The 27,910-nt window shown below is 27.3% G+C and overlaps 5 protein-coding genes across 10 annotated transcripts; 2 read left to right on the top strand and 3 right to left on the bottom strand.

The window, feature by feature from the left end:
* Positions 1–800: 800 nt before the first annotated feature.
* On the bottom strand, positions 801–8,059 carry Spin (lysolipid transporter protein spinster). Of its 3 annotated transcripts, XM_072888235.1 has the most exons (11): positions 7,920–8,059; positions 7,571–7,806; positions 7,233–7,429; positions 6,932–7,083; positions 6,627–6,830; positions 6,275–6,409; positions 5,876–6,137; positions 5,677–5,775; positions 5,386–5,596; positions 3,159–3,255; positions 801–1,214 (listed from the first exon to the last, which is right to left on the bottom strand). In XM_072888235.1, exons 2-10 carry the CDS (start codon positions 7,770–7,772, stop codon positions 3,203–3,205), a joined length of 1,515 nt encoding a protein of 504 aa, XP_072744336.1. In that variant the 5' UTR covers positions 7,773–7,806; positions 7,920–8,059; the 3' UTR covers positions 801–1,214; positions 3,159–3,202. The 3 variants fall into 3 exon arrangements, with proteins under 3 accessions (XP_072744336.1, XP_072744334.1, XP_072744335.1); XM_072888233.1 differs by lacking the exon at positions 3,159–3,255; XM_072888234.1 differs by lacking the exons at positions 3,159–3,255; positions 7,920–8,059 and adding an exon at positions 7,871–7,902.
* LOC140663777 (lys-63-specific deubiquitinase BRCC36) lies at positions 7,952–10,687 on the top strand. 2 transcript variants are annotated; one of them, XM_072888236.1, is made up of 8 exons: positions 7,952–8,084; positions 8,174–8,604; positions 9,055–9,190; positions 9,277–9,481; positions 9,565–9,653; positions 9,937–10,041; positions 10,129–10,231; positions 10,380–10,683. In XM_072888236.1, the coding sequence occupies exons 3-8, from the start codon at positions 9,077–9,079 to the stop codon at positions 10,523–10,525; spliced, it is 762 nt and encodes a 253-aa protein (XP_072744337.1). In that variant the 5' UTR covers positions 7,952–8,084; positions 8,174–8,604; positions 9,055–9,076; the 3' UTR covers positions 10,526–10,683. The 2 variants fall into 2 exon arrangements, with proteins under 2 accessions (XP_072744337.1, XP_072744339.1); XM_072888238.1 differs by lacking the exons at positions 7,952–8,084; positions 8,174–8,604 and adding an exon at positions 8,625–8,795 and having other exon boundaries at positions 10,380–10,687.
* Positions 10,688–11,781: 1,094 nt separating this feature from the next.
* Positions 11,782–17,864, bottom strand: Ksr (kinase suppressor of ras). Of its 2 annotated transcripts, none has more exons than XM_072888369.1 (16): positions 17,496–17,864; positions 16,692–16,823; positions 16,390–16,537; positions 16,032–16,292; positions 15,535–15,709; positions 15,183–15,382; positions 14,825–15,094; positions 14,552–14,676; positions 14,284–14,407; positions 13,790–14,001; positions 13,522–13,698; positions 13,256–13,441; positions 12,903–13,036; positions 12,657–12,794; positions 12,245–12,374; positions 11,782–12,137 (listed from the first exon to the last, which is right to left on the bottom strand). In XM_072888369.1, the coding sequence occupies exons 1-16, from the start codon at positions 17,637–17,639 to the stop codon at positions 11,985–11,987; spliced, it is 2,709 nt and encodes a 902-aa protein (XP_072744470.1). In that variant the 5' UTR covers positions 17,640–17,864; the 3' UTR covers positions 11,782–11,984. The 2 variants fall into 2 exon arrangements, with proteins under 2 accessions (XP_072744470.1, XP_072744471.1); XM_072888370.1 differs by having other exon boundaries at positions 15,252–15,382.
* Positions 17,865–18,852: 988 nt separating this feature from the next.
* On the top strand, positions 18,853–25,466 carry LOC140663484 (ankyrin repeat domain-containing protein 13D). 2 transcript variants are annotated; one of them, XM_072887690.1, is made up of 14 exons: positions 18,853–19,082; positions 20,404–20,539; positions 20,650–20,774; positions 21,037–21,082; positions 21,283–21,426; positions 21,582–21,653; positions 22,075–22,255; positions 22,344–22,569; positions 22,660–22,788; positions 23,009–23,159; positions 23,248–23,409; positions 23,521–23,621; positions 23,732–23,820; positions 24,148–25,466. In XM_072887690.1, exons 1-14 carry the CDS (start codon positions 18,984–18,986, stop codon positions 24,380–24,382), a joined length of 1,896 nt encoding a protein of 631 aa, XP_072743791.1. In that variant the 5' UTR covers positions 18,853–18,983; the 3' UTR covers positions 24,383–25,466. The 2 variants fall into 2 exon arrangements, with proteins under 2 accessions (XP_072743791.1, XP_072743792.1); XM_072887691.1 differs by lacking the exon at positions 21,582–21,653 and having other exon boundaries at positions 18,855–19,082.
* Positions 25,306–27,882, bottom strand: Mip40 (Myb-interacting protein 40). Its single transcript, XM_072887694.1, has 8 exons — positions 27,784–27,882; positions 27,618–27,690; positions 27,277–27,352; positions 27,032–27,170; positions 26,754–26,957; positions 26,080–26,263; positions 25,733–25,881; positions 25,306–25,637 (listed from the first exon to the last, which is right to left on the bottom strand). Exons 3-8 carry the CDS (start codon positions 27,350–27,352, stop codon positions 25,616–25,618), a joined length of 774 nt encoding a protein of 257 aa, XP_072743795.1. The 5' UTR covers positions 27,618–27,690; positions 27,784–27,882; the 3' UTR covers positions 25,306–25,615.
* Between the last annotated feature and the right edge of the window lie 28 nt (positions 27,883–27,910).

Below are 27,910 nucleotides of genomic sequence, written 5' to 3'. Positions count from 1 at the left end.
TATACTCAACTTTTAATATTGTCTGTAAATTACATTTTATATAACAAAATATTAAATTTCTGATTGAGAGTTATAAATATTTTTAATAAGCACATTATACAGAAAAAATATATATTGTAAATATTAAAGGAAGAGAGAGAATCCACATATAATAATAAATACCTATTTTAAAAGAATTTGTTGTGTAAAAAAAATTACATCTATTTAATATTTTTATGTCATTGAAAGAAAGAAGAGGATAATATCAAGTCTGAGATCTATAACAATTATAACTTTTTCAATTCAATTCATTGCAGTTATTGCTAATGTGATGTATTGTTTAAAAAAAATGATAAAAATTCTAATACTTTAAGAAAAAATATAGTCATATTCATACTTATAATTATCCAAATGTATATCCACTTCTTAGTTGACAAACTTAATAGTAATACATATTAATTAATTAATTTTATATATATATATAATTAATTAATTTTACAGAGCACAGTTCATGACAATATTTCTTATAAAGAATCGCGTAACTGTTAGTTAGTAAACTTTTATAATTTAATACCGAAAGTGTGAATATTACTGATAATTTGATCAAAAAATACTAATCTATTTTACATGCAAATTAATTATTTACTAATATAGCATTATTGTATTAAATATTAATGTATTATTGTTCATACAATTTGCATCTATTATGTGATAATTTCAGTAATATGCTACATATTATGTAATGATTTCAGTAATATGCTACATATGTGAATTTGCAATGAGAGATTATAAAAATATAATATTTAAAAATATTGTACAATTTATAAAGATGGCATTTTATTCACATCCTAAGATTTCATTGTTTGCGAATCAAATGTTTTGTACACTATTAACAGTGGTAACTTACACAACTACCTCTCTGAGGATACTCTTCATTATGATTATATGCAAATTTTCTTCATAAATACGTTCTGTATACAGAACATATATATTTCTGTGTCAATATATGACACATCTTGTTTTGTAAAACCAAATCAATATCTGATATTTAATATTGTACTATACTGTACACTCGTAATAACCATAACATCTAAAGTAATAAGAATACAAGACTTATATATGAGACGGTTCGTCGTCGTAATGCCTATTATATTCTAATATTGTATTTCTATCATTTTGTAATTCACTGTCAACTGCGTCATTGCAAATACATACTGAGTCTGAAATACTTCCACCTGAAAATAATATAAAAAAGCTATTGTATTGTATATGCATATCTTTTACATATCATAATTTTTATATAGATCCAGTCACACACAGAGATAAATTTCGGCAGGTGTAAATAGTATACTAATTTATATATAAATATCATATACATATAAATATATTTACAAATGTTAAATACGTAGTATTATTAAAATATCATTAGAAAAACTTGTGCTATAATGTTTAATTAAATTAATTAATTCTTATATGAAGTATATTACCCCAATCATAATATATATCAGAATACCCCATTAACAAGTAACATTCAAAAAGCAATAACATTAAATATTGAAAAAACTTTCATTTCTGTATAAGGAGACATGAAATTTATAGAATATAGTAGAATAAAATAAAACACACACATGCAACAAATATGTCCATTAATAAAAAGGCAACAGATATACGTAAGCAGTATTCTAAAAGTCTTTCAAAGCATTTATTACGATTTTAAAAATGCTAAAATCCATTTGTTGTGATCAAAATATTATAGCGACAATAATCTTTACAACATCAAACATAAATTGTGCAAAAATGCAGTTCAAAATATCATCTACTCATTTTTCTGTCAGTGTAGCTATACCATTTATATTCTTAATTTTCTAAAGCAAAACCATACAGAGATAGAAATACAAACATATAGATAAAATTATATATATAAAACAATCTAAAAGAACAAATCATGTAATTATATATTGCATTAATCCGTTCTTTATATTGATTGCAATATATCTAATTCTTTAAAAATATACATGCAATATTATACCGTATCCACACATACATTCACAACATAGTCTTACACCTAGTCATGTTACATACAAAAATCTGTAGGCAAGCTTCATCAGTCCAAAGGATGATATCATATCACATCAATATATTAAATTTAGTCATAATTGTTTGCATAATATAATTTTTCACTCCTCGTAAAACATATTTGTAAAAGTAAACCATTTTAATGTTGAGATTCTAACGTTAATATCAATCGTAATTAGAAGAATTAAGCCTATATTCCCTATTTTATTATAATTTCTTATTAAAAAAAATAATATAATCTTTATATTATTTTTGCAATTCTTTAAAGTGTCTAAATATAGCCAAATTTAAAATTGCTTAATACACTTTTCCCATTTATGACATCCACGGGCAAAATATGAAACCAAAATAGTGTAAGTAAGGAGAAAAAAAGCTTTATATTTCTAAATTTAAGCATCCTCATGCATCCTTATAAATCCGAAATAAATAAACAAGAGAAAAAAGTAATTATATTTTTTTAAATAATTTCAATACATTATTCATAAAAAAAAATATCGAAAAATTTAAACTAAAAATATGATTTGTAAACCTCATTGTAAAATGTAAAATAAAAATAATGAAATGATATAATTGATAATCAATTTAATCAAATAAATTACGTAAATTTTATTATAAAATCAATCGATATATATTTTTTAAAATAAAATAAATTCTCTTCGCACGTGGACGGGGATTCAATAGCTAAATATATACATCAATATATTATATTCAGCTATTAAATCTCACACAAAATTCTTAAGAATTTTTTAAGAATAAAAAATAAAAGTTATTGATAGCATATATATATATATATGCATATGTGTGTATATTATATATGTGTGAAGCATCATTTTTCACATATATTGTGAATATATCTTAATGTAAATATATCCTAATGTAATAAAGTTTTATAATTTAATAAAACTATAGCATCTCTTTTTAAATGCCAAGTTTTTGAATTTTTACATAAACATATATACACACACACAGACACAATTACAAACAAGTATAGTTAGATATAGAATAGAAGGTTGTTTCATCTGTATAGAGAATCAGATTCGATTAAATTGATTACCAAATTAAATAAAAAAAGAACAATGAAATCATGAAAATAAATTATGTACCAGATACACAGCACACTATCAGATGAGGCCCAGTGAATGATGATCTATAAATGCGTTGATTCAGCTTGCCCATTATTCTTAGTATCTAGAAATTTGTCTGTAAGAAAGATGTTTGTATGTTATATAAAAATAACCACATGCACATTCCATACTAGACCATGTACTGTCTACAATAAATAAAGTCCGTTTCTGAAAAATGTTTCAATAATTTAATATAGCAAAATGTATAAAATAACAAAAATGATAAATATCTCTCTTTCCATCAATTTTTCTCTATATTTAATAATTACTGAAATATTCAAATATACATGTATTTTTGTAAATTAAAAAATTTAACACTTATATTTTTAAAAATTAAAATAAAATTGTATACAAAATGTATTTTTGTAAATATTAAATATAACTTTTTATATATTTGAAACTAAAAAAATTTCAAGATGAAAGACATAAAGCTTTATGTCTTTTATAAGAGTGTATGTGAAAAATGTCTCAATCATTCATCTATAAATCGAAAAATTATAAAAATAAATTCAATATAATAAAAAAATATAACTATTAGTTGTGTGTAATAAGACAATATGATGATTTTTGTTATAGATATGACTAATTGTAATAATTCATATATGGAATTATATATAAAAAATAAAAATGAAAATAATGATAGTAAAAAATATGAAAAGGGTTATACAATATCTGCAAAAGAACGTCAACCGTGCGCACATACATTTAATTGTTATTTGCTAAAATTATTATTAATATTATTATTTTTAATTTGCATTCCTTAACACGTTAAGCACCATTTTTTAATAGATTAATATCACAAGTATAAATAAAGGTATTCATGAAATATGATTAAAACATCTTTTTCATAGACATTACATATTTCTAATATTAAATTGGATTTAATGTATGTACAAATATATAAATGTTACTCCATTCTAAAAATGTTGGAACATAAAATAAAGATTTAAAACTATATGTAAAAAATAATCTCAAGATTAATGATTGTATATAGAATTTGTTTACAATATAATATAATTGATTTACAATAATAAAAAAATTAATGTAAACAATCTTAAGTTTTTAACAAGTTAAGCGCCACGATGTTTAATAAATACAAAATTAAAAAAAAATAATTTAAAGAGCTCATGTTTAAAAGTTCTTTTATCATTTCTAGAAAAATTAAAACTAATGTATCTTCTTTAATAAGTTTTGTTAAGTATTAATTAACATACTTGATAATTTCGTTAATTAATAAAAATAAATGTAGTAAGACAAAAAAAAATATACGAGAAGGAATAAAATATTCTTTTAACTATCCTTGTAATCTTATAGACTAGTTCACATACATATATACTTTGTATATATTTTATATTCTACTCTCTCTCTATTATTATATATTATCATATTATATTTAATACTAAGAATATATCTTTTTTGAAACACTCTCTCTAATTTTATATTTTTTATTATTGCACGATATATTTCAATATATAATAAATAAAAATTTTTTGGCGCTTAACGTGTTAAATAATACTGCAATTTGCATACTACCTTTTTTTTGATCCCAAAACTTGTGCTTGTAACTCCAAAGTTGAGAACAATTCATGTACTGTATAAAAATAGAATGTTTTAGTAGAATTGCAAATTTTTATTTCACATTCCAACCAGAATATACTATAGGGGTAATATACATTATATTATGTATATGTATTTATTATATGTGTATGTAAATATATGTTAATTTATTAATACAGCATCATTATATGTGATAATGACGTCAACAAATATAATACATCTCCTCAGATCATCTTCTTAGATTTTTCAATATTTCAATTACATATATATTTATGTGTATTGCACTTACCAAATTATATTGTGAATTGTATGTGTGAACACTGTCCCGATTCTTTATTTAATAATAGTGGTTATGTGTCTATAGCATTATAGAGTGGTTAGTATTAAATATTTAAAAAAATTAGAAGAATTACACTTGTGTTAATGTATTTTGCATATAAAAAGTAATTTTAGAGTGAGTTAAGAACCTTTACATTGTTTTTATCAGTGTGGGTGTATGCATGTGTATGTCAAACATATATCAAGCTTTAGTAATCAGTGTTAGTAATGATTTTAATGTGGACATGCAAAACAAAGTGCGTTGTTTAAATATAAATTATTAAATATAAATTTTGTCCTAACTAGTGTTAAGCCATAGTCTTTTACTTACCTGCAATAGCAAGCTCGACCAATGCTTTATCTTTTTGTATATGTAGTGCTGTCAGGAAGAAAAACAGAGCACCAATTACTTCTACAAACATTGTAAGAAACATCGCGTATTGCAGGCTACGAAACTCGACGATGTTTTGATTGTCATGAACAGTAGATTGTCCTCCTATAGCTAAATCTGGTAGAAGAGTGGACTTTAATCCTTCTGATATCTAAAACAAAAATAAAACATTAATTTTCCAATACTAATGAATCTATTTGTCTAATTAGTAATGAAGTTATTTCTACGTACAAGTCCAATAAGATAGGGGCTGCCTGCATCTCCAAGAGCATGTGCAATAAGTATTTGGAATGCCTCTGCTGTAGACCTCCTCGTAGGAATTACTACGTACTGGACATAATATATATATACAAGAATTATTAAATTATATATTAAAATAGAAATAATCATAAAAAATAATTATCTTTTTTAGTTAAGTCCTTTTTCTCACCAATAACATATCTGCTACGATAGACCAATTCAAATTTAATGACAATTGACCAAAGAATATTAATACATAACAGAGAGTAGAGTTTGTATTGGCAGTAATCATAGCGAAGAATAATAAAGGAGCGCTTATTAGAAGACCTATGGCGCATATTAGAGGGTCAGCTTGTTGCCAATATTTTCGTAATTTTTGTGCTATAGTTGAACCTAATGGTACACCTATTAGACCAGATGCCATACCAATTAATCCAAATTTATATGCGACGCTAAAACATTAAGATACATTTATGTAGTATTTTTAAGACACATATTCTCTTACTATGTATCAATTTTTATAAATTCATATTGTTACAACGAATTTTTTATAAATTCATGTTGTTACAACGAATTTTAAAAAACATACTCCTCTGGATCCATTTTCATTTCATAAGGAAGTAATTTAAAACCATATTGTAGATATGTTGGTGCCCACCATGCCAGAGCACCAGTGACAAACGCCACACAAGTAAATCCGGCAGTAGACAGCATAAAGCTTGGACTGAAAAAAAAATATATATTATATGTAAATGTAACAAATTTAGTATTAAATTATGATAAATTAGTTTAGAATTTGTCCTGTTTTTTCAGAACAATAAATGATAGAGCAATTGACACAATATAGATCAAAGCTTTTTAATAGAAAAATATAATAAATAAAAAGACCAATGAGAATTAATTATAGTTTTCTAATGATGAAAATATATACAGCTAATTACTTTTTCAATAATTCCTTGATATCACGCGACCATGTGGTAGTCGTCAAATGAACGCCACCTTCTCGCTCACCTCTGATAGGATCTCTGATTACAGTGAGCAACAGTATAATTGCTACAATACCTAATATAGGAGTAATCCGTAACCCCCATTGCCAATTGCCAGTGATACGAGCTGTTTCACCGCCTATGATATATCCTAAACCACTAGAATAAAAAATTTATGTGTACATAAAATAAGTATATTACACAATGTATGTATATATATATATATATATATATACCCTAATTGTATAAAATCAATATACCTTCCAACTGGAATAGCGAAGTAAAATAGAGCAAGCATTTTGGAACGTACATCTTTCACAAATAAATCACTAATTATTGTTGGGGCAATTGTAGAGTAACTTGCTTCTCCTATACCAACAAGTGCTCTAAAGAATAGGAACCATCCAAAACGCTGAAATAAATTAAAAATATTATATACTTTATGTAATATTATTTCATATAGAGTGACCAATTTATTAAACCAATTTATTACGTGCAGTACTTGTACATTTATTCTATCTATACGAGATTCATACTTTACATAGAATAAATTATATTTACCTTCATATAAGAACCAATAAATGTCATTAAGCACCATAGGAATACACCACCACTCATAATCAATTTTCTACTATAGCGATCTCCCAGATATCCAAATAATGGCGCGAACACCATGTAGCTCAAGATAAATGCAGTTTGTAGAAGCCCAGACATGTCATTTCCAATACTAAAATCCTGTTTGATGTCAGTCAATATACCTATAGAAAAAAAAAGAAAATTTTATTTGCAAATATATATTTAAAAAAATAACATATTTATGTTTATACAATCTTTCGTTAAATGACAAATATTCTTCGATATCTTTATTAATCCCAATATATTTATAAAGCAAGACTCACCGGCGACCGTAAAACGGTCCATATAATTTATAAGATTTACGAAACAGAGAACGATGACTGTAATCCAGTCACTCGTGCTGATTGATCTCAATTCCGAAGGCATCGTTGCTTTTACACGTTGCGTCTCCCTTGAGTTATCCCGATCCACATTTACTATACGATACTTGGTTTCCGTAGTAATTGACGCTTTATCGTCTACCATGACGTGACAAATTCCTTGGCATTGCCGTCGTTATCTGCGTAATACATAAATAATATATAATAATTTGCAAGTTAACAAATTATTTAACGATAACTAACTGCTCTCGTAACATCCGACATAACCTCGCGTAGCTCTTATTGACATTACCTCGCCGTAAGATGACAAAAAACTGATTACAGGCATCTTTTGAGCATCACACCACGCGCATCACACCACCTCTTAATTGAACTCCAAACTCCAAAGTGGGATCGAAAGCAATCAGAAGTATACTCTGGTATACGTATGTGTGCACCTGTCTGTTCACGTATAGACGTATGTTACAATCCATGGGATGTGCGCTAAATATTACCTTTCATTGTGTGTGTGTGTCGTGCGTAATAAAATATACATACCTATTTCAGTCTCAGACTCAGACGCCGCTGCGGCAAATTGCGACAGCATATAATAACTACATATTACGTGTGTGTATTTCAGCGAAGTACAGATAAAATCGGTGGAATCGATAAACATTGATCTGTCAATAAGAGTTTTTTTTTTATCGCAAAGCCCACACATATTAACAGATATATAAAATAACCTGTTTATTTATTCACGTGAGAAAAATTTGTCTTTGGATTCACACTTTTCGAATGTGTTTTTAGCAATAAAAGAAATTGCCAATTTGTTATGAATTGTTAATTAATCGCGATTCAACACTGTTGTATTAAATAATTAAGTCACTATTATTTTTGGCGAACGTCAAAAACGAAGGATTTAAAAATTTATTGAAGAAACCAATTGTGTCAACGGAAAGGAAAAAAACTACATTTAACTTCACAATATTAGTGAATAGGTAAAATACACATATATACTCTTATATTTTTAATAATATTTAATCCAGAAGTAGACTAAGAATGGCTTTCAATATATATATGTCATATATCAAATATATTCAATAAGCCAACGTCAATGAATAAATAATGACATATGAGGGTCAATTTAGAATTAGGAGAGAGGTTACTTTAATAAATCACTTGTATATATGTGAGTATATACACAATTGTACATACACATATATGAGATTTTTAATATTTCCATAGAGAGATATAATTTTCAGAGTTCAGATATATATTAATCTATCATTTGTCATTGTTTTGGAATTATATTCCTGTTTTGCCTCATAAACTTAATAAAGTATCTATAATATAAAATAAAAAGTATTTTTGCTATATACATGTGTCAAATGCAATAATTAAATTTTGTAATTGTAAACTTATAATTTGTATCCGTGTTATTTTCACAGGTTTAATATCTTTATATAAACAATGGATGATTCCCCATTGCAAAAAGTAGAGTTGCAAACAGATGTATACATGGTATGTTTGCAACATGCTTTATCAACAGAAAACTTTGAGGTGATGGGTTTACTCATTGGCAATGTATGTTGGATTTTTAAATATTTTATAATTTCTTAATATTTTTTTAAATTAATGAGACAAGTAGGCATTAATTACTCATATTTTAGTTTGCATGTGGAATAGCAAAAATATCAGCTGTTATCATTTTACGACGTTTAGACAAAAAGAAAGATAGGGTAGAAATTTCTTCTGAGCAATTATTGAAAGCTGCTGCTGAAGCTGAACGATTAACAGTGGAATTAAATCGACCCATGCGTGTTCTTGGATGGTATCATTCTCATCCACATATTACAGTTTGCCCGTCACACGTGGGTATGTATTAAAAATATTTCTTTTGTCAAAATGTTTACATATAAAAAAGTTGTTAAATTACATTCATTATTTTTATTTTGCAGATGTTAGAACTCAGGCTACTTATCAAACAATGGATCACAGTTTTGTAGGCTTAATATTTTCAGTATTTTCAGAAGGCAAAGAATCAAAGGTATATTTTCTTATCTTAATATTTACATCAATATATATAAAATACATAAAATATGTGATTACTGCAATGGCTTATATCACTGAAAAAGAAATTCATCTAATTTTATCTAGTCGTTATTATAAATAATTGCATGGCATTATAGAATTTTTAAATTTATATATATATATATATATATATATATATATATATATATATATGAGATATAATGGACTATGTGACATGTAATATTAAAACTTGACATAGATAAATTATAATAATGTAATGATTTTTTTTTATTTTATAGGAACATGAGATCTTTTTAAATTGCTTTCAATCAGATAATGGTGAAGCCACAGAAATACCATTGGAGATAGTACATACTCCAGATATTTCGGACAGATGTTTGAGAGTAAGATTTTAATCTATTGTTAAAAAAAAATTAGAAAAAATTAAGTGTTACAAAAACTGCCTTCTACTTAAAAATAAATACTTGCAGACAATGACAGACCTGTCAAAAATTTTGGTACAAGAAGAAGAAGATATGGCTGAGGCCTGTAAAGATCATCCAGATGTCCTTGCCAGTATTCATAATAATGCTGGTATGTATCATTCCATTTATTTTATATTAAAATATATTAAAAATGTGTTTAGATTAATAAATAATTCATTTAACTATCTCTCTTTTATCTAATATTTGACAATATGAAAATAATAAATCAAGGAATATGGATTTTTTTTCTTTTACAGTCAGAACACGGGCGTTGATTCACATAACAGATATTATTACAAAACCTTTGGTACAAACATTTGAAAAGAGAATAGCATTGAATAAATTACGCGCTATGCATCTTCAAAGACAATTACAAGAGTTACAGAAAATGTGTAATGGATAAAAATTTTTTAGAAAGAGAAAGTATGAGAGTTAAAAACGTGATATAAATTACGATTTATTTGTGAATATGATAATCAGTTAGTTGATAAACAACCTGTTATTATGTTAAGTAATAAATATAAGATTTTGAATAAGTATTTACTAAATTAAAAATATATTTGAATAGTTTGATTAATGTTAATAGATTTAATGTATTGTGTGACAATGAATGTATAATTTTTTACTAATTAATTAAAATAAGACAAACTTTTGCAAGCAGTACAATATATCAATAAGTATTTTGTTGTATATACTTCCTGCTGTTTCTATTTCTTCACTTATTTTAAACAAAAAAAAATTTTTATCATTAAAATAATATTTATAAAATATAATATTAAATAAAGAACATAAATAATATAATAATAATGGCATAAATGAAACTATAAATATATGTATATATACATATATATATTATAAAAATCTATATTTTATATATATATATATATATATATATATATATATACACACACACAACAGTTTATAATTTGTAAAATAGTTGTTTTAACTTGTAATTTTTTTTAGAGAAAAAGAGAATAGTAAGAAAAAATTTAGAAAATTTAAAAAATTTTAAAGTAATAACATATGCTCCTATCAGAATTATCCATACACAGACATAAATAATAATATTTAGATAAAAAATTAAATACTTTTTATGTCTATAAGGATTAATTTTTAGAAAATATAAAACTAATATCTAACAATAAGATTTCTGCAGAGAAAGATTTTGAAATGCATATAAATATGAAAGAAATATTTGAGATAAGTGATCTTGATGTACATTATGGCTTAAATAATTTAAAATTGTAGAATTACATATATATATTTTTTTTAATATATTTGAGAGAAAAATTATTAAATTTAAAGACATTTATCTGACAATTCTCTCCTCTATATTTATAATATATATTTATAATGCAGAATTTATTTAAAATAATTTATCTATCATCTACACTATTTTCAATTAAGTATATTTACAATATTACCTGAGAAAAAAAAGTTAAACCTATATTTCTTAAAACGTGCACTGAAGATTTTTGCCATAGAATATATATATATATAAAATTTGTTGAAAATTATATATTTGTTTACAAGTCTGCAGATTTTTTGTTTTCAGAAATGTATAGATTTACATACATCTAATTGTAAGTATAAATGTGCATACTCCTAGACTTCTTTTTTTAAATATCGTGTTCTCTATTCACAATAAAAGATACATAGTTAATTTGAAACAATTTATTAACAATCTCAATTATTAACATCAATATTCTTTCATTGCACATTTTAATAAATTAATAATACAAACGAGAGCAAACCCTTTTAGTGACTTTTATTTTACTCTTCACGAACAAAGATCTGGCAATAATTGCACAGTTCTATATTTACACTACAAGAACAACAGCATATTTAAATAGACTTAATGTTCAAAACACAGATTCTGCAGAACGAGAAAGATGTATAGGATGAGAGGGACTACGCGCTAACCTTTTGCGAGGCAGCTTTTCGAGTGTAGTTAACAGCTTTGTAAAATCAGGACGTTTCTCTGCATGGTATGACCAACAATGCATCAAAATGTCCTAAAAAAGTTATAAATTATAATTCTATAACTTTTGTAGATGGCGCATAAAATTGATAAAATAATGAAACAATTGTATAGATATATACATTTTAAACGTGTATGTACCTTTACATCACGAGAAGCTTGCAAATTTGCTAAAGGTTGCTTCATTCCTTTTCCAACTTGCCAAATAATAGCTTCAGGAGGTTGACCTTTAAATGGCCATTCACCACATAATAACTCATACCAGACAGTCCTATCAGAAAGTATTTTTTTAAAGAATCTCAAATTGTATACTTACACATTTGCTATACTATAATCCTTATAATATATTTTTCTAGAAATTGTTGAAACTTATTTATTAATTATAAGATAAAATATATGATTACATCATTGAAATATTTTATCACAAACAAGGCATTAAAAATGTTTAAACATATTGTTTCATAATTTCTACACAGTATATAGAATTATATATTTAGAACATAAGAACTCAGATTTACATAATTAAAAATATCATAAAAGAGAATATACTAACCCAAATGCATAAACATCAGAAGCAGCTGTAAATGGTAACTCTTCTTGATCTCGATTTTGTTGCGGTCTCAATCGTCGAACAATCTCAGGTGCTAAGTAACATAACCAACCAGGTGGTATATTCAGTCCATTTCCTTTCCTAAATACATATATGGAATGAGCTTATATTTCAAAAGAATGTAATGTATTATAAAAATATAATTTATCTAGCAAAAAATAAATTTTATTCTACGAGACATTAATTTACCTATTTCCATAACACAACTTTGTAACACTGACCAGACCAAAGTCTGTTATTACAACTTTTCCATTTTCTAAAAATATATTTTTGCTCTTAAGATCCTTGTGCACTATGCCACGAGCATGGAGATATCCCATACCCTACAAGATAAAGTTATTGCTTGAATATGATAATGTATTGCTCTATATATATATATATATATATATAATATAATGAAAAAATTACAATAACGTTTGATAATATTTTTTTATATTATAAATTTCATATTACATATATTTATATATTTTTAATATCCTTTTTAACATAATATTTATTCAGATACTAGTATAATTACATGCATATAAATAAATTCTGCATACCTGAGAAATCTGTTGAGCTATAATAGTAGTTTTATTCGTATTAAATTTATCTTTTCGCAAATGAATATGAGTATAAAGTGTCATGCCTTTACTCATACTAGTCACTATAGCTAATCGAGGAGGTTTCATACAAGCTCCCATAAATAAAACTAGATTTTCATGTCGTGTTTTTCGGAATGTGCCTACCTATGATAATCAAGATAAAATATTTACCATTATTACCAAATTCTGAATTTAATTTTAATTGTAAATGTATATATTCTTACCTCTAATTTGAATGCTTCTAATATCTTATCATTGTCTAAATAATAATCCATATTTATGACTTTAATTGCAACATCTCCATGCCAATTGCCTCTATATACTGTTCCAAACCTTCCCGTGCCGATTGCTTCTCCAATCTTTAATTCATCGTATGGAATGTCCCACTCTCGCATCGACAACTGCGATTAAAAAAATATACAAGATATAAAACAAAATTTATTCATTTTAGACATCTCATATTCTTGTAAAGATTTTCTTTAACACACATACACTATTCTGTCGAGGCCAACGACTTATGTCCCCAGGTATTTCGCTATCGGAAACTTGAGAATCCTGAGAATCAACTCTCACCGGTGTTTTTTCTGAATCTGTACTAACGCTACCAGATCCGGAAACGCTTACTGTTCTGTCACTATCACTCGACATAGTTGTACTTTCAAATCTGTGCGTTTCATGTGTCACCCCTTTTTCATTCGCTACATCTGCAAACAAAATAAGTAACATGTTTGGTCTGATAAAGTCAAATTATAACTTTTACTTTTTTTTAAGTAAAGAAAGAAAGGTCAAATATGAGTAAACCACAGATTCAAGTGTGTGAGGATGTATTAATGTCATAATTTATTTGTAATTATTTTATCTTACGAATTCATGCACACACACACACACTTGAATTTGCAATTTGCTCATATTCGGCCTTTTTTCCTTTTGATTATTTATCATTGAGCTCATGCCTATTCAATTTAATCTTATTCACTTTTTTTTACCTGGAAAATGGAACTGTTGTTTGACAGGCGCCTGTGGAGTCTGGCTAGTATTGACAGGTAGCAATGCTGGACTAGAAGGCGTTGAGCTGTTACAGCTCGAGGTATTTGAACTAGAATCTGCAGTCTAATATAAATAATTACATATATAAAATTTTGCACCACTCTCTATTATTTGATCTATATAAAAAAACTATAAAAAAAATCTATTTAAAAAAACTGTAAAAAATAACCCATTAAAAAAATTAATTAATTGTAGATTGTAACATACCTGAAAAGGTATATTCATAGAAGGATGTACATATGACCGTCTTCGATCTTTCTTTAATAAATTTGGATTCTGATGATTCGGAGATGTTATGCCAGGCTTGCTTAATATCGGGGAAGCACTCATACCTAAAAGAATTTGTTTAAAATTTAGTAAGAATGTATGAAATTTTTAGTATATCATATCAGATATCGTTTTTAAAAATCTATTGTACCGCAATTTAAAAGAAATATAAGAGAAAAAGTTAGTTATTAAAGTTGCATAATTTGTACATACCATCACCTTGTACAGTTCGTTTAAACTCATTAAAGAGTTCCTGAGGTAGGCCACACGAGGGGGGTACTTTGGATTCACATTCTCGGTGGCACTTATATTTACATTCCTTGCATTTTAAAATGGTGCCCCATCCCCACATTGGCTTTTCACAGTAGTCACATCTAGTTGCCATCATGTTAAAAGTTTTGGTAAAGCGATGAGCAATCATATGACCCATGGTTCGAGTCACAGTTGGAGTACGTGGAGATTTTGGCACTTGGAGACTTGTTACTAAAGATAAAATAAAAGAAAGTATTACATTAACTTATGTTTATGATATGTATACATATAATACTAAAATAGTTTTTCTTTCATGTACTTGTTCCCTTGAAACTGTGATCATCACTTTCTGGATTAGTGTAAGGTGGAGATTTAATAGGACTATTACTGTTTGGCAAGAGACTCTCTGCTTTCACAAAATCTGTCGTACTACAGCATGAACTTGGTTCTGTTGGTAGACGATTTCTTCCTTTTATAGTAGAATCACTTTTTTTTCCTGCAGAAGAGTCGTTTCCAGAACTAAAAGATAATATATTAGAATCTTTAACGTTTTTATATATATTTTATATTAAACTAGCTCTGTAAAATTAGTATTTATTATATATTATAAAATAACAATATTTAATATTAAATTAATAAAAGAGATTATAACAGATATAGTAAAGTATTACCTAGATGATGTATCATCTTTATCATTATCAAGCTGTATATTCTCAAGACGATTTGCTAATTGTGATTCATGAGATTTTGACTTAGTTAATGGAAACACTTCAGGTTGTGATGTGCTGCTTTGCACACCAATCTGATGTTTCTTGCATGGAGGAGGAGTTGTTGGAAATTTAGTTCCTATAATAAAAAAGAATTTATTGTACAGTATAAAGATATGATTGCTTATATTTCAAATTAGATACTGAAGTACACTAGATATCAGAAATGTTTTCCATGTAGTAAAAGTTAGATATATTTGAGAAGAAAATATGTGAATGAACGAATTCAAATATACTTCAAATGCTTAACTTTATATGAAAAAAACATTTCGTAGATGCCTGAACATCAAATATATATCTTCAAAAGTATTTATGTTACATATTAAAAATTTACTAAATATAATTTTTAAAACATAATGGAGCACAAGATATAGTTAAAAAGATGGTTATTTTATACTTACCATATTTTTGTCTTTGTAATAGAGGGGTACAAGGAGGACTAGTTGACATCAAAGATATTACAGAAGAAGCTTGTGCCAATATATCGCTGTTGACATTATTGTTATTATGATACGGAATGCTATCTTCTGATGGAACGGAACTTCGTGTAGTGCGAGATCGAATGGGCCTAGGAGAGGGTCCCGTGCGTAAGTGATGTCTATCCCAAGAATCCCAATATAAATTCATATCACTATTCTCCATATCTCCTCTTATAAGAACATCTGACAAAACATGTAATACCAAAGATATAATGCTATTTAGTTTTATACAACAAAAAAAAGAATATATATATATTCTTCTAAAATAAGTTCTATTCACCCATATATCGCCGTAAATTATGTAATGCTCTGCAGAGCCTACGATGTTCCTCCTCACGGCGTACATTATTTTCACCTAGCATGCTGTTTAATTCATGCTCAGATTTCTCTTTCAGGGCCTCAAGGGAACTAGTTTTGTTACAGATCATCTAAAATTATTACAATAAGATATTAAAAAGAAAAATTATGACTTTAATGGAAACACTTCAGGTTGTATAGTGCTACTTTGCACACCAATTTGATGTTTCTTGCATGGATGAGAACTTGTTGGAAATATTACCACATGTTCTCATGTATTATTACCTGAATTGATTCCTGGGTCAGACCAACTACCCGCAACCATTGTTGTAATGATGGATATTGTCTCATCTCTGCCAAGTGGGCCAATTTGGCCTTTGTCACAAGTTGTTTAGAGTATAATTTTATTAATTTCCCCTATAAATAATAAATATAGATAGATTTTACTCTCTGTGTTCTAGCTATTATGCCATAGATTATGTTGTCACAATTCACAAAGAAAATTATAATATACATTATTTATATATATATATATTTCTCTTAAACATATTTTGTTAAGTTTGTTTATTCTGATATAATTATCAGTTAATTATAATACTTCAAGATAAGCATGTAATGTTTAAACATAAATGCAGAAATCAAATAAATTTGCCAATATAAATTTCATATTATAAACTTCCAGATTATATATACCATAAATCTTATTATATTGTAAACGTAGAAAAATTATAGACAAATTCTTAATATCATGTTTTTCGATAAAAAGAAAAATTATAATAAAAACATAACATTACAAATTTCCAATTTCTCATTCGTAGATTGCAAAAACAGCAGGGATGAACATTCTCAAATACAAGATACAGCGTATGACAAAGGGTAATGAGATGAAATTAAATTTTCATCAAACTCCCCGTCAAAAAGGAGCATCTAAAAATTCACCATGTACAAAGGATACAGTCACGATTGTACAATTTGACAATTTTGTTGACAATCAACACGTCGCGATACATCAACAGAGAGCGCCGGGAGGGGACGATTATCGGGCGGCAATCGGGCCTGATTTTCACGAGCCACCGAAGCGACGGTTACCTCGAGCGTCCTTATCTCCTGCTGGGTGAGCTCTGCGCTGGTGGAGCATTGGGTCCGCAGGCCCTCGAGTCGTTCGGCGCAGACGTCGATCATAGACTGCACGTCCTTCAGGGCACGTCGTATCTCCTCCTCGCCGTCCGCCATTCCTTGCGCGCAACGCTCGACCCGAAAACCGCGCGGATCCTCACCGTGAGGACGGGCCCCTTTTATTTCACGAGCATAACTGGCCGGCCGCCAGGCCCGGAACTCCACAGTCGAGACGCGACGTTATCACTGCTGCTCCTCCGCGTAACCAAACCACTTATCAACATTGACAACCATCTTGGCCGCCTCTATTGGTGACGTCAATCGGTGCTGCCCGGCGATCCGGGAGCTCGGCGCGTTCATTCGTGTAACTTCCCTCGTAAGTGTTCGTAAAGGCAATCTTTTCCAGTTCGTGTTGTAAATCGCCGTCCTCCTCCTCTTCCTTCTCCTCCTGCTGTTACCTTCACCCCTTCTTCACCCTTCATCTAGGAGGGTAAAAATATTTTTTTTTTCTCATTGAACAACACGTGCCCATAAATATAGATATATACATGTGATATTTCATTTTATAAGTTATTTCCATGATTATTATGTGTAATTACGTAATTTTGTTTCCCTCTAAAAATAAAAGTTAAAATTATATATACACGTCCCACTTTTTTCCATAGCACTATATATTGTACAAATTTTCATTGTTTGTCGTAATAATTTTACGATTGTATATTAAATATACGTATATGTAGATGTAATGCAAGCTTTTTGCAAAATCAATTCTTTTTTCACAGAAAGATGTAGCAAAATCTTGTAGATGTTTTGTGAAAACTTAGGCTTTCTATAAGCTAGATAAATTTATAAAACATCCGTAATATAAATTTTGGCATTATGAATAAAAAAAAACAATTTTTATGATCGAAATACTGCTATTAATTATTAATTACTGTTATCGATTATTCTGTTTAATTTCCAAATCTTTCAAATATGCATATATTTATCATTCTACATGCAAAAATGACATTTAAAAGAATAATTCTAAAATTAGATCGCAATACTTGACGCAGATTTTATAAGCAAAAATCTATAAATATATGTTTAAATATTTAAATTTTCCCGCTCATTGCACCATCCTTCAGACATCGTAAGTTGTGTTCGAAAATCTACTCGTCGTGCTAGAATAGCATTGAAATGACCAATCAGAAGCAAAGATCTCTTATCCTGATAGGCCAATCGAACGCTACTCTATCCGATAGGTAGATTCTTGAATGCAATTCTAAACTACAATTGAAATTCAGTGTCTGACATATAGATATTGACGTCTCTCTTTAAAACACCGTGTATTCAATGACCTATACTTCTTTCGCCTAATGTCATGTATTCCGCTGTCAAAATTTCGTATCGCGCGCTCGACTCGTGGTATTTGTTATAATAAACGTCATTGTATGTTAATGTTAATCAAATCTCGTAGAAATGGTGAATATAGATACTGTACGAAAGAATTATCCATTGCACTGTCTCGTCTGGCATAACAGCTATGTAGAACTCGACAAGGAACTATCCACAAATCAGGTTTGCATCAGACTTGCCATTTAATTGCAACTCGTCTCATTTGACATTAAATTGTTCATGAATCATATGAGATGGTACAATATGTGTGTGTATGTGTGATTAACGAAATATGTGTGGTTTAATCGCATTTACCAATCGTGATTTTTATTTTCGCATATTTTTCCATATTAATAGTTTAGTTATCAACGATAACGAATATTTTTCGTTCATTAATATCCTAGCGAAAATTGCGTAATTATTTCACTACCGATGGATAGCACGTGATAGATATTATTCGTCTGTTAATAATAATAATTTGATTAATATATTTGTCACGCCATAGTGTTTTATATTTAGTGCATTCTTTTTACATATTTATCCAGATTGTCACAACACTTTAAAAATAACGATTCTATGTGAATCTGTCAGCTGATTACGATAATTATAGCTCTCTATAAAGTATGCAATATAAATGTCAGGCTATTGCAGGTATTTTTTGTACTGTTTGTGTGATACTATGTGGAATAATATGTTGTCTTTACAGTCATGTTATTTTGTATGTTATGACGAAATTAATGTATTTATTTTATACATAAATATCAATTTTTGATAAAAATAGTCATAAATAGTCATACATGCAAATCAAATATTATAATATTGTAAGATATTACAAGAAGTATCATTAGTGTTAATACAAATTAAAATTGTTTCTGTAATTAACTCTCTACACTTCTTTTGAGATAAATTGAATTATACATACATAGATAAGATAAGATAGATAAGATTAAAATCATATATATATATATATATATATATATATATATATATATATAAGCATTTTCTATAGAGGTAGCTTTATCAATTATAAATTTATAATGTGACAAAGTATTGCATTTATGTACATAATGCTTTGTACAATATATTATTACGTTTAAAAAAATTCTTTTATAATTATATTTTTCTAATTTATGATTGTACAATTGGTTCAAGTTTGTGTAGTAACTTATATTAAAAGAAATATCTGAAACCTTTCATACAAAGAGAGAAACCTTAGATATGTAAAAACCTGGAATTCTTGATATTACATTACTGAAACAACAACAGGCAATATATTATACTTTATAACATGGCATATTTTTAATATTTAATATATCATTTTAATTTTTTATAATATTGACCAAAAAAATATGTTAAAAAAAACTAAAAATGTAATATCACTATAATAATTATTTTAGATAGTATGATTAAATTATATTTGAGATACATGTCAAATTGCCTTTTTGTTAACTACATATTGATATAATATGAAATGTTAATTACGTAATATTTAAATATTTTCTAGCACGATATAGAAAAACATGACAATCGAGGAAGGACACCACTCATGCTAGCAGTAACTTTAGGTCATACAGATTCTGCTGTAGTTCTATTACAGCATGAAGCCAATGTTAATACAGAAAATACTCAGGGATGGAGTGGTAATTTGCTTTTATTTATTTATAATAAAACATTTGTATTTTTGATCAATTTATATTTATTGTTATTAGAGAATATCAGTAAATAATCAGTTTAATTTGCTTTAAAACAGTGGTCCAAGAAGCGGTGGGTACAGGGAATCCTGAATTGCTACAATTGGTGCTTGCTAGAAGAGATTACCAGAGGTATTGTAATCGAGTTGCTGGTATACCAGAATTACTTCACAAACTTAAACAGGTCAGTGTATATATAATTTAATTAAGAATAGAATGAGTATTGTTGAAATTCAATATATACTTATTTCTCACAAATATTACTTTTTTGATGACTGAAAGATTCTTTAATAAGATTAAAGAGTTTTTCTTTTCTAGAAATTATGTAAGCTATATAATATTAACTTACGAACTTGTGTGAATTATTATGTAAGAACTTATGATATTGATTTACTTTTATTATTGATTGTTAATTTAATGATCCTAATAACAAAAATTCTTTTCAGGCACCTGATTTTTATGTAGAAATGAAGTGGGAGTTTACAAGTTGGGGTGAGAAATAGATGATTAATGATTTATGATAATTTATATATAATACTGGTTTTTGTAACTGTGCGTAATCTTCAACATTTGCTGTCTCATTAATTAATTTATTGTATCCATAATTTGAATTTAATACTTTAATTTTAACATATATTTTGATTCTTCTTTAATAACACATGTGATTAACTGCCATTATTTTTGTTGACTAGTTCCTCTTGCATCTCGGATGTGTCCAAGTGATACCTATAAAGTTTATAAACAAGGTAGTAATGTGAGGATAGATACTACTTTGTTAGGCTTTGATCATGCAAATTGGCAACGCGGCAATCGTAGCTATGTCTTCAAAGGACAGAGTAAGCATATAAATATCTAATAGATATTGTAATATTACTAATTGTGCATGATTATTCTATAACTTTATTTTTCTTTTAAATTGCGATTAATTATTATATTTCGGAAATGCCACAATTTTATTTGTTCTTTACTAAGTTCTATATGTTAATGCAAGCTGCATCAAATCCACCTATGGCAATTAGATGTGAACGCAGTTATGTGTTCAGTATGGGTGGTCATAACACAGGTGATATGTTTCAAAGATTTAATTTAGGCATTGTATAACTAGAAATTTTTGTATAAACATAAAAATGTTATTATACATAAACACAGGAGATTTTCCTTTGATATAAGCATTATACAATTTTCATTTCTATCGTTTTTTTCTCATTTTGTTTCATTAATTGAATTAATTATAATTTAATAGATTGACTATATATACACACACACACACACACATACACACACACACACACACACACACACACACACACCCACACATACACACGTATATGTAAATAATATAAAGCATTTTTGTATCAAATATGTTTGTATAGTATACAATATAACATTAATATGGATTCTCTTTTTAAAACTAAACATTTATGAATTATCCATGTAGTATATAATATAACACAATCTACGAAATTTATATAATATTTTTATAGATGATGGGGCAACAATGATGGAAGTAGACCATGAAACAAGAAAAGTTTATATCGAACATATGAAACTTATAGGAGATGATAATATACAACTAATGGAACCGTCTGAAGAAGGCGTGATAGCTCGGCTTACTAATCCTATAGTTACGACATACATAGACACGGATAAAATTAGTTTTGAACGGTATAATTAATTATAATAGTTTATGATACGATATTTCTATATTTCAAAGTTATTTTTCTAAATATTATTTATGTTAAATTTTTTATAGCAATAAAGCAGGTCTTTGGGGATGGCGTTCCGATAAGAGCGAAGTAATAAATGGTCACGAATGTAAAGTTTTTAGCGCGAGCAATGTGGAATTAATAACTAAAACTCGATTGGAGCACCTATCTGAAACAGACAAAGCAAGAGCCCGAGCACCGAGAACACCTTTGCAATCATTTCTTGGTATTGCAGAGCAGCAACAGGAGAGTTGCAGCGCTATTACCACCAGTGTAATCTTTTTCTCAATAATAATATATATATATATATATATATATATATATATATATATAAACATATTTTAATCAAACTATACATTTTAGGAAGAATTTAATAATGTAGGTAATCCCTCTAACATTACTATTGAAGAATACTTTGATCCAACTGTTGATTTAAATGGAAGAGATATAGGTCGACCAAAAGAAATTAATACAAAAATTCAAAAATTTAAGGTATTATAAACTGATATAAAAATATGTTATACACAAAATTAGATAAAAATACAGATCTAACATTTATTATATAATTTTATGAATTACTATAATATTTATTTATGGGTTACTATAATATATAAAATATAATATTTGATTTATTTCAATAAATTTATTATATATACTTATGATTGTTATTAGTATAATTGTTATACTAATTTAAACTAATTTTTATTTTTAGGCAACTTTATGGTTGAGTGAGGATTATCCATTAAGTCTTCAAGAACAAATTATGCCAATTGTAGATTTGATGGCTATATCTAGTTCACATTTTGCAAAATTGAAAGATTTTATTCAAATGCAACTTCCAGCTGGTTTTCCTGTTAAAATTGGTAAGATTTTAATTCATTATATGATACACATTATCGAATACATATATGATAGCATATAAACTATATTAATAATGGAGTCTTTTTCCAGAAATTCCACTGTTTCACATTCTCAATGCAAGAATAACATTTGGAAATATATTTGGTTTGGATCAAGAAGTACCACATGTGGGCCATTTACAAGAAACTAATCGTGTAACTTGCTTAGTCGATGATGTTTGTTTCGAGGCACCTAGTGGATATGCGAAATTGGGTAAAATTTTTGTTTAATACTGATACATATATAATCTGTCAATTTTTGTTTAACACTGATGCATATATGATATATCAATTTGTATTTAATGCACATTATTTTTGAATATAGGTGCAGAAGTCAGAACACAATTTAGTATTGAAGAAGAAGATGATTTGTTGCAGTTTGCTATTCAGCAAAGTCTTCTAGAAGCTGGCAGTGAACGTGACGAGGTATCGTTTTTCTGTATTGTTTTGTACAGTTCTCAAAATTTTCTTGTATCTGTAATATATATGATATATGTGATATATTTCCTATTTTTTAAGAATGTTATTTTACGCAGGTTGATATATGGGAAGCATTAAGAGCGCAAAAACCATCTAGACCAACTACACCTAACATGACCACAGAAGAAGAAAGACAACTTCAAAGGTATACAATAAACATATAGTAAAGAGAATGCTATGAATGTATTATGTTTTTAGTAAATGTTATCATTGAGAAAATATATTTTATTATTAATTTTGTGCATGTGTTTTCGTGCTACAATTAATGTTCAGACAGGTGGGTGATTTTATTGTAAATATTAATTCCAGGTAAATTATTCAGCAGATTTATTCGTACCGTAATTAATATAAACCTTATTTATTAGACTCTTTAAATTATAAGATATTTTTAAAAACCTAGAAAAAATTACGTCAAATTGCACCATAAAAATTTGAATTATATTTAAATAACAATCTTTTTTTTTCTATGCAGGGCAATTCAGGCTAGCTTGGTATTATATCAAGAAACAGCTGGATCTGCCGAAGGTACTACAAATTCGGCCGGTATAAATGAAAATGAAGATAGTGATTCTCTCGAAGGCACAGCAGAACAGTTGAGATTAGCGTTAAAACTTTCCGAGCAACAACAAATAGAAGAAGAACAACGGCGATTATTAGAAGAAGAAACCTTTCGTCAAGTGCTAGAATTATCTTTGACAGAAAAGTAAACTTCCAAAGTGTGTGTGCAATGGTGATAAAAACAAATTTATTACAGCATACTTCCAGAAATGTGAAAAATCTTCCAGTCTCATCTCTTGAGGCTGTACGAAAAAAATCATTTCATATACAATTTATAGATTGCAAAGTGCATTAAGGAATAATAATGTTGCTTATGAACATTTGTTATCGGAGTATAATAGTTGATACAGGTCAAAAAATAAAAATAATATAGTAATAGTTAACCAAGTGAATAATTTAAATTATGTTATTTATTTCTTAGCTACATTTTTATATAAAACGAAATGAAATCTTTAATGAAATCTAGACATTTTAATAAGTATATAGGGAAGTCTTGAAAATTACAATTGCTCTTTAAAAAAAAATACAGTCACAATTGACAAACAATCAAACAGTGTTTGTGTAAATCCTATTAATTGAAAGTAAATAATGTAAGTTATGACTGTTAATATCTATAATAAAAAGCATGTAATTCTCAAGTCTTCAAAAATTATTCATCTGGTCCTTTCTCCTTAGTTTTAATCTCTACTTCTATGAATTTACAAGTGCACAGTAATAATTGCAACTAGGATAATATAAAAAATAACCATCATCTTTAATCAAACATTTTTACAAAAATCCCTTTTCATATCTACAATAACAATTGTATGTAATATTTCAATACAATGGCATACATAAGGAACTATTAGGAATTATATATAATAAGCATTTATCAATGTGTGTTCATCCCCTTCCAAAGTTTTATGCGAAACAAATTGAGTATGAAAGATTTTATATATAGTATAAATTAATAATAATACATTATTTGTATTTGATATAAGAGTAAATTTTATTTTTATATGTTATTTAATTGACATACTACATTATGTATGCATATCTTGATAAAATATGGTGTTTTAAGGAAAAAAATTAATTATTATATATTGCATTTACCTTTATTAAAAGAATAAAGTTACAAGTATTACAATGTTCTCTTGTATTAAAGTCAGAATTCAATATTTTGTAATGTTATTAAAACATGATGATTACAACTTTCTTCTGGGCATTATAAATAAAAACTGCATTCACATATAAGACGTGTATAAATATAGCCCCTTTATGCATTCACTTACCAATGAATATAGAAAAATAAGAAATTACTCCTTGATGACGTAATAAAAATTATCAGAAACGAAATTATCAATGATGCAAGAACTGGCAGTCATCGGACTGCCATATCTCTGCTATTCAAACTCTGCTTGCGCCCTAAAGTAATTAAAATTAGTAAATCAGTAACATCAATATAATTTATCAAAGAGATCATTTCTCTCTTATGTTAACAAACAAATTTGTATACAAACTTTGTAAAAATAGTGTTAAGTATAGTAGCACTTTGTATATAACGTTGTTCATTTTTATGTGCTCGCTGATGCCATTTTTTACGAATAGCATTCCACCATGTGATGTGTTCCTTCATTAATTGTTCCCGCGATTTGAGAGTTTGTCCTTCCTGTAAATATATATATGCAATTTATATCCATTAAAATATGTGAATAATATAGACAATATGTGCATGTATATATATATATATATATATATATACACACTACACCTTTCTTACTTTTAAGAGTTTAATATAATTTATGTGTATACTGTTTTAATATTAAAAAATTTGAACTTTATACATTTGTCAAAATTGTTGACTCACATAATCTAAGTTCAATTCTTCTTTCTCTCCAAGTATAGGAGATGGAATACGATTTCTTGGTATAGCCTCCTCACGAGGCAAAGGAGCAGGCAAATAGTGGACATCATTTAGCTCTCCATTAGCATCAATTAAATTATTTGTTATGTTAACTTCATTCACTATTTCTGGACTTGGGCTACGCACTCTGTATATAAATCAATATATCTATTTTAATTTTGCAAAAGAATATGGAATTATGTACACAGAAAGAGAGAGAGAGAGAGAAAGAGAGAAGTTAAAATACTCCTGTAATAATTTAACTGAATTGCTATTATATAAATGTATTCCAATTGCATTTAAATATATATATATATATATATATATATATATATATATATATATATATATACATATATATATATATATGTGTGTATATGTGTACATATATATTGTGTGTATTTTTCTTATTAATAATGAGATACCTATGGAATCTTAAGAGAGAATATCATATAATACAAAATATTGTAATACTAAAAAAAACAATAATTTTCAACAGCTATAAGAGTGATGTAATATATTTTAAAATAAGGTATTACTCTTATATAAATATAATATAAGCAAATATGAATATAAATAATATAAGTAATATGAATATAAATAATGCAAATAAACAATATCTGTATAATTTTACTTACTTAGGAACCAAATTTGGATTCCTTGGTTGATTGGCCATCCAAGCACGACATATGGGATAAAGTGGTGTATCCTCTCGAAATTGAGCTAAATCAACACTGCGATCAAATAATTTCATCACATATGTATGATGAAATGCTGTATCAGTCTGTATTTGTCGGCGACGTCTGACTTTCCGCGGTTGTTGGAGAGTAATGGATTTGGTCCTGTGTATTATATTTATTAAAAGATTAATCATTATGAATAGAAAGAATTTGCAACAAGATACTTTGAACTTTACATCTTTCTCATTGAATGTTTATAATCCTGAGCAGAACTTTCTTCGCCTGAGTCTGCTGATGAACCTGTGTCACTATGTTGTAATAATTCTCGAAGAGCACCTTTTAAACGATCTCTTGCTACTAAGACATCACTATCTCCTACATAAACATAATCGAAACTGTATTCACTGACATAAATAATTATTCATTTTTAATAATTTGTACTTTTTCTTAAAGTTATTATCATATTTTCATGCATTATTACCTATTTCATCTTTTATTTCTACTTTTATCCGTCCTGGCATTATTGGCGGAGGTTGAACATTTCTTTTTTTCCCCATCTGATTACATATCAAAGCATCAAATTAAATTATTAAAGTTAACATATTAATATTAATACAAGTTCATTTAAAAATATAAAGTAATATATAATACAAGCTATTAAAATAATTTCTAGCATAACATTAATCTGTTCTACTTAATCAGTAGTAAATTTAATCTCCCTTTCATACAGAATATATATATATATATTATAAATTTAAAAAGTAATGCGTTATATTCGAACTACATATTAAAACAATTATTTAAAAATAATTAAGTACTTACATTAGATTTAAATTAATCAGCTTTTTAAATCAATCATCCAAATCTTAAGATGCATTTTTTTTCTTTTATATATCTGTAACAAATTATATTAAATATCACTAAATATATAATAACAAAATATCAGATAAAAAGCGAGCATTAAATTGAATAAACTTTCGATTCTTACCTATCTTTCCTTTTTCTTTTTTTAAAGTAAATCAACCTTCAACTCTAACCTCCAATCCTTCTTCATAACTGTCAATGACTGTACCTTTAGTAGATATGCGTGCTAGTTCTGTTAATCAATCCAATAA

The sequence above is a fragment of the Anoplolepis gracilipes genome, chromosome 3, assembly GCF_047496725.1.
Source record: "Anoplolepis gracilipes chromosome 3, ASM4749672v1, whole genome shotgun sequence".
Classification (NCBI taxonomy): domain Eukaryota; kingdom Metazoa; phylum Arthropoda; class Insecta; order Hymenoptera; family Formicidae; genus Anoplolepis; species Anoplolepis gracilipes.
This window is presented reverse-complemented; position numbering and strand designations above follow the sequence as displayed.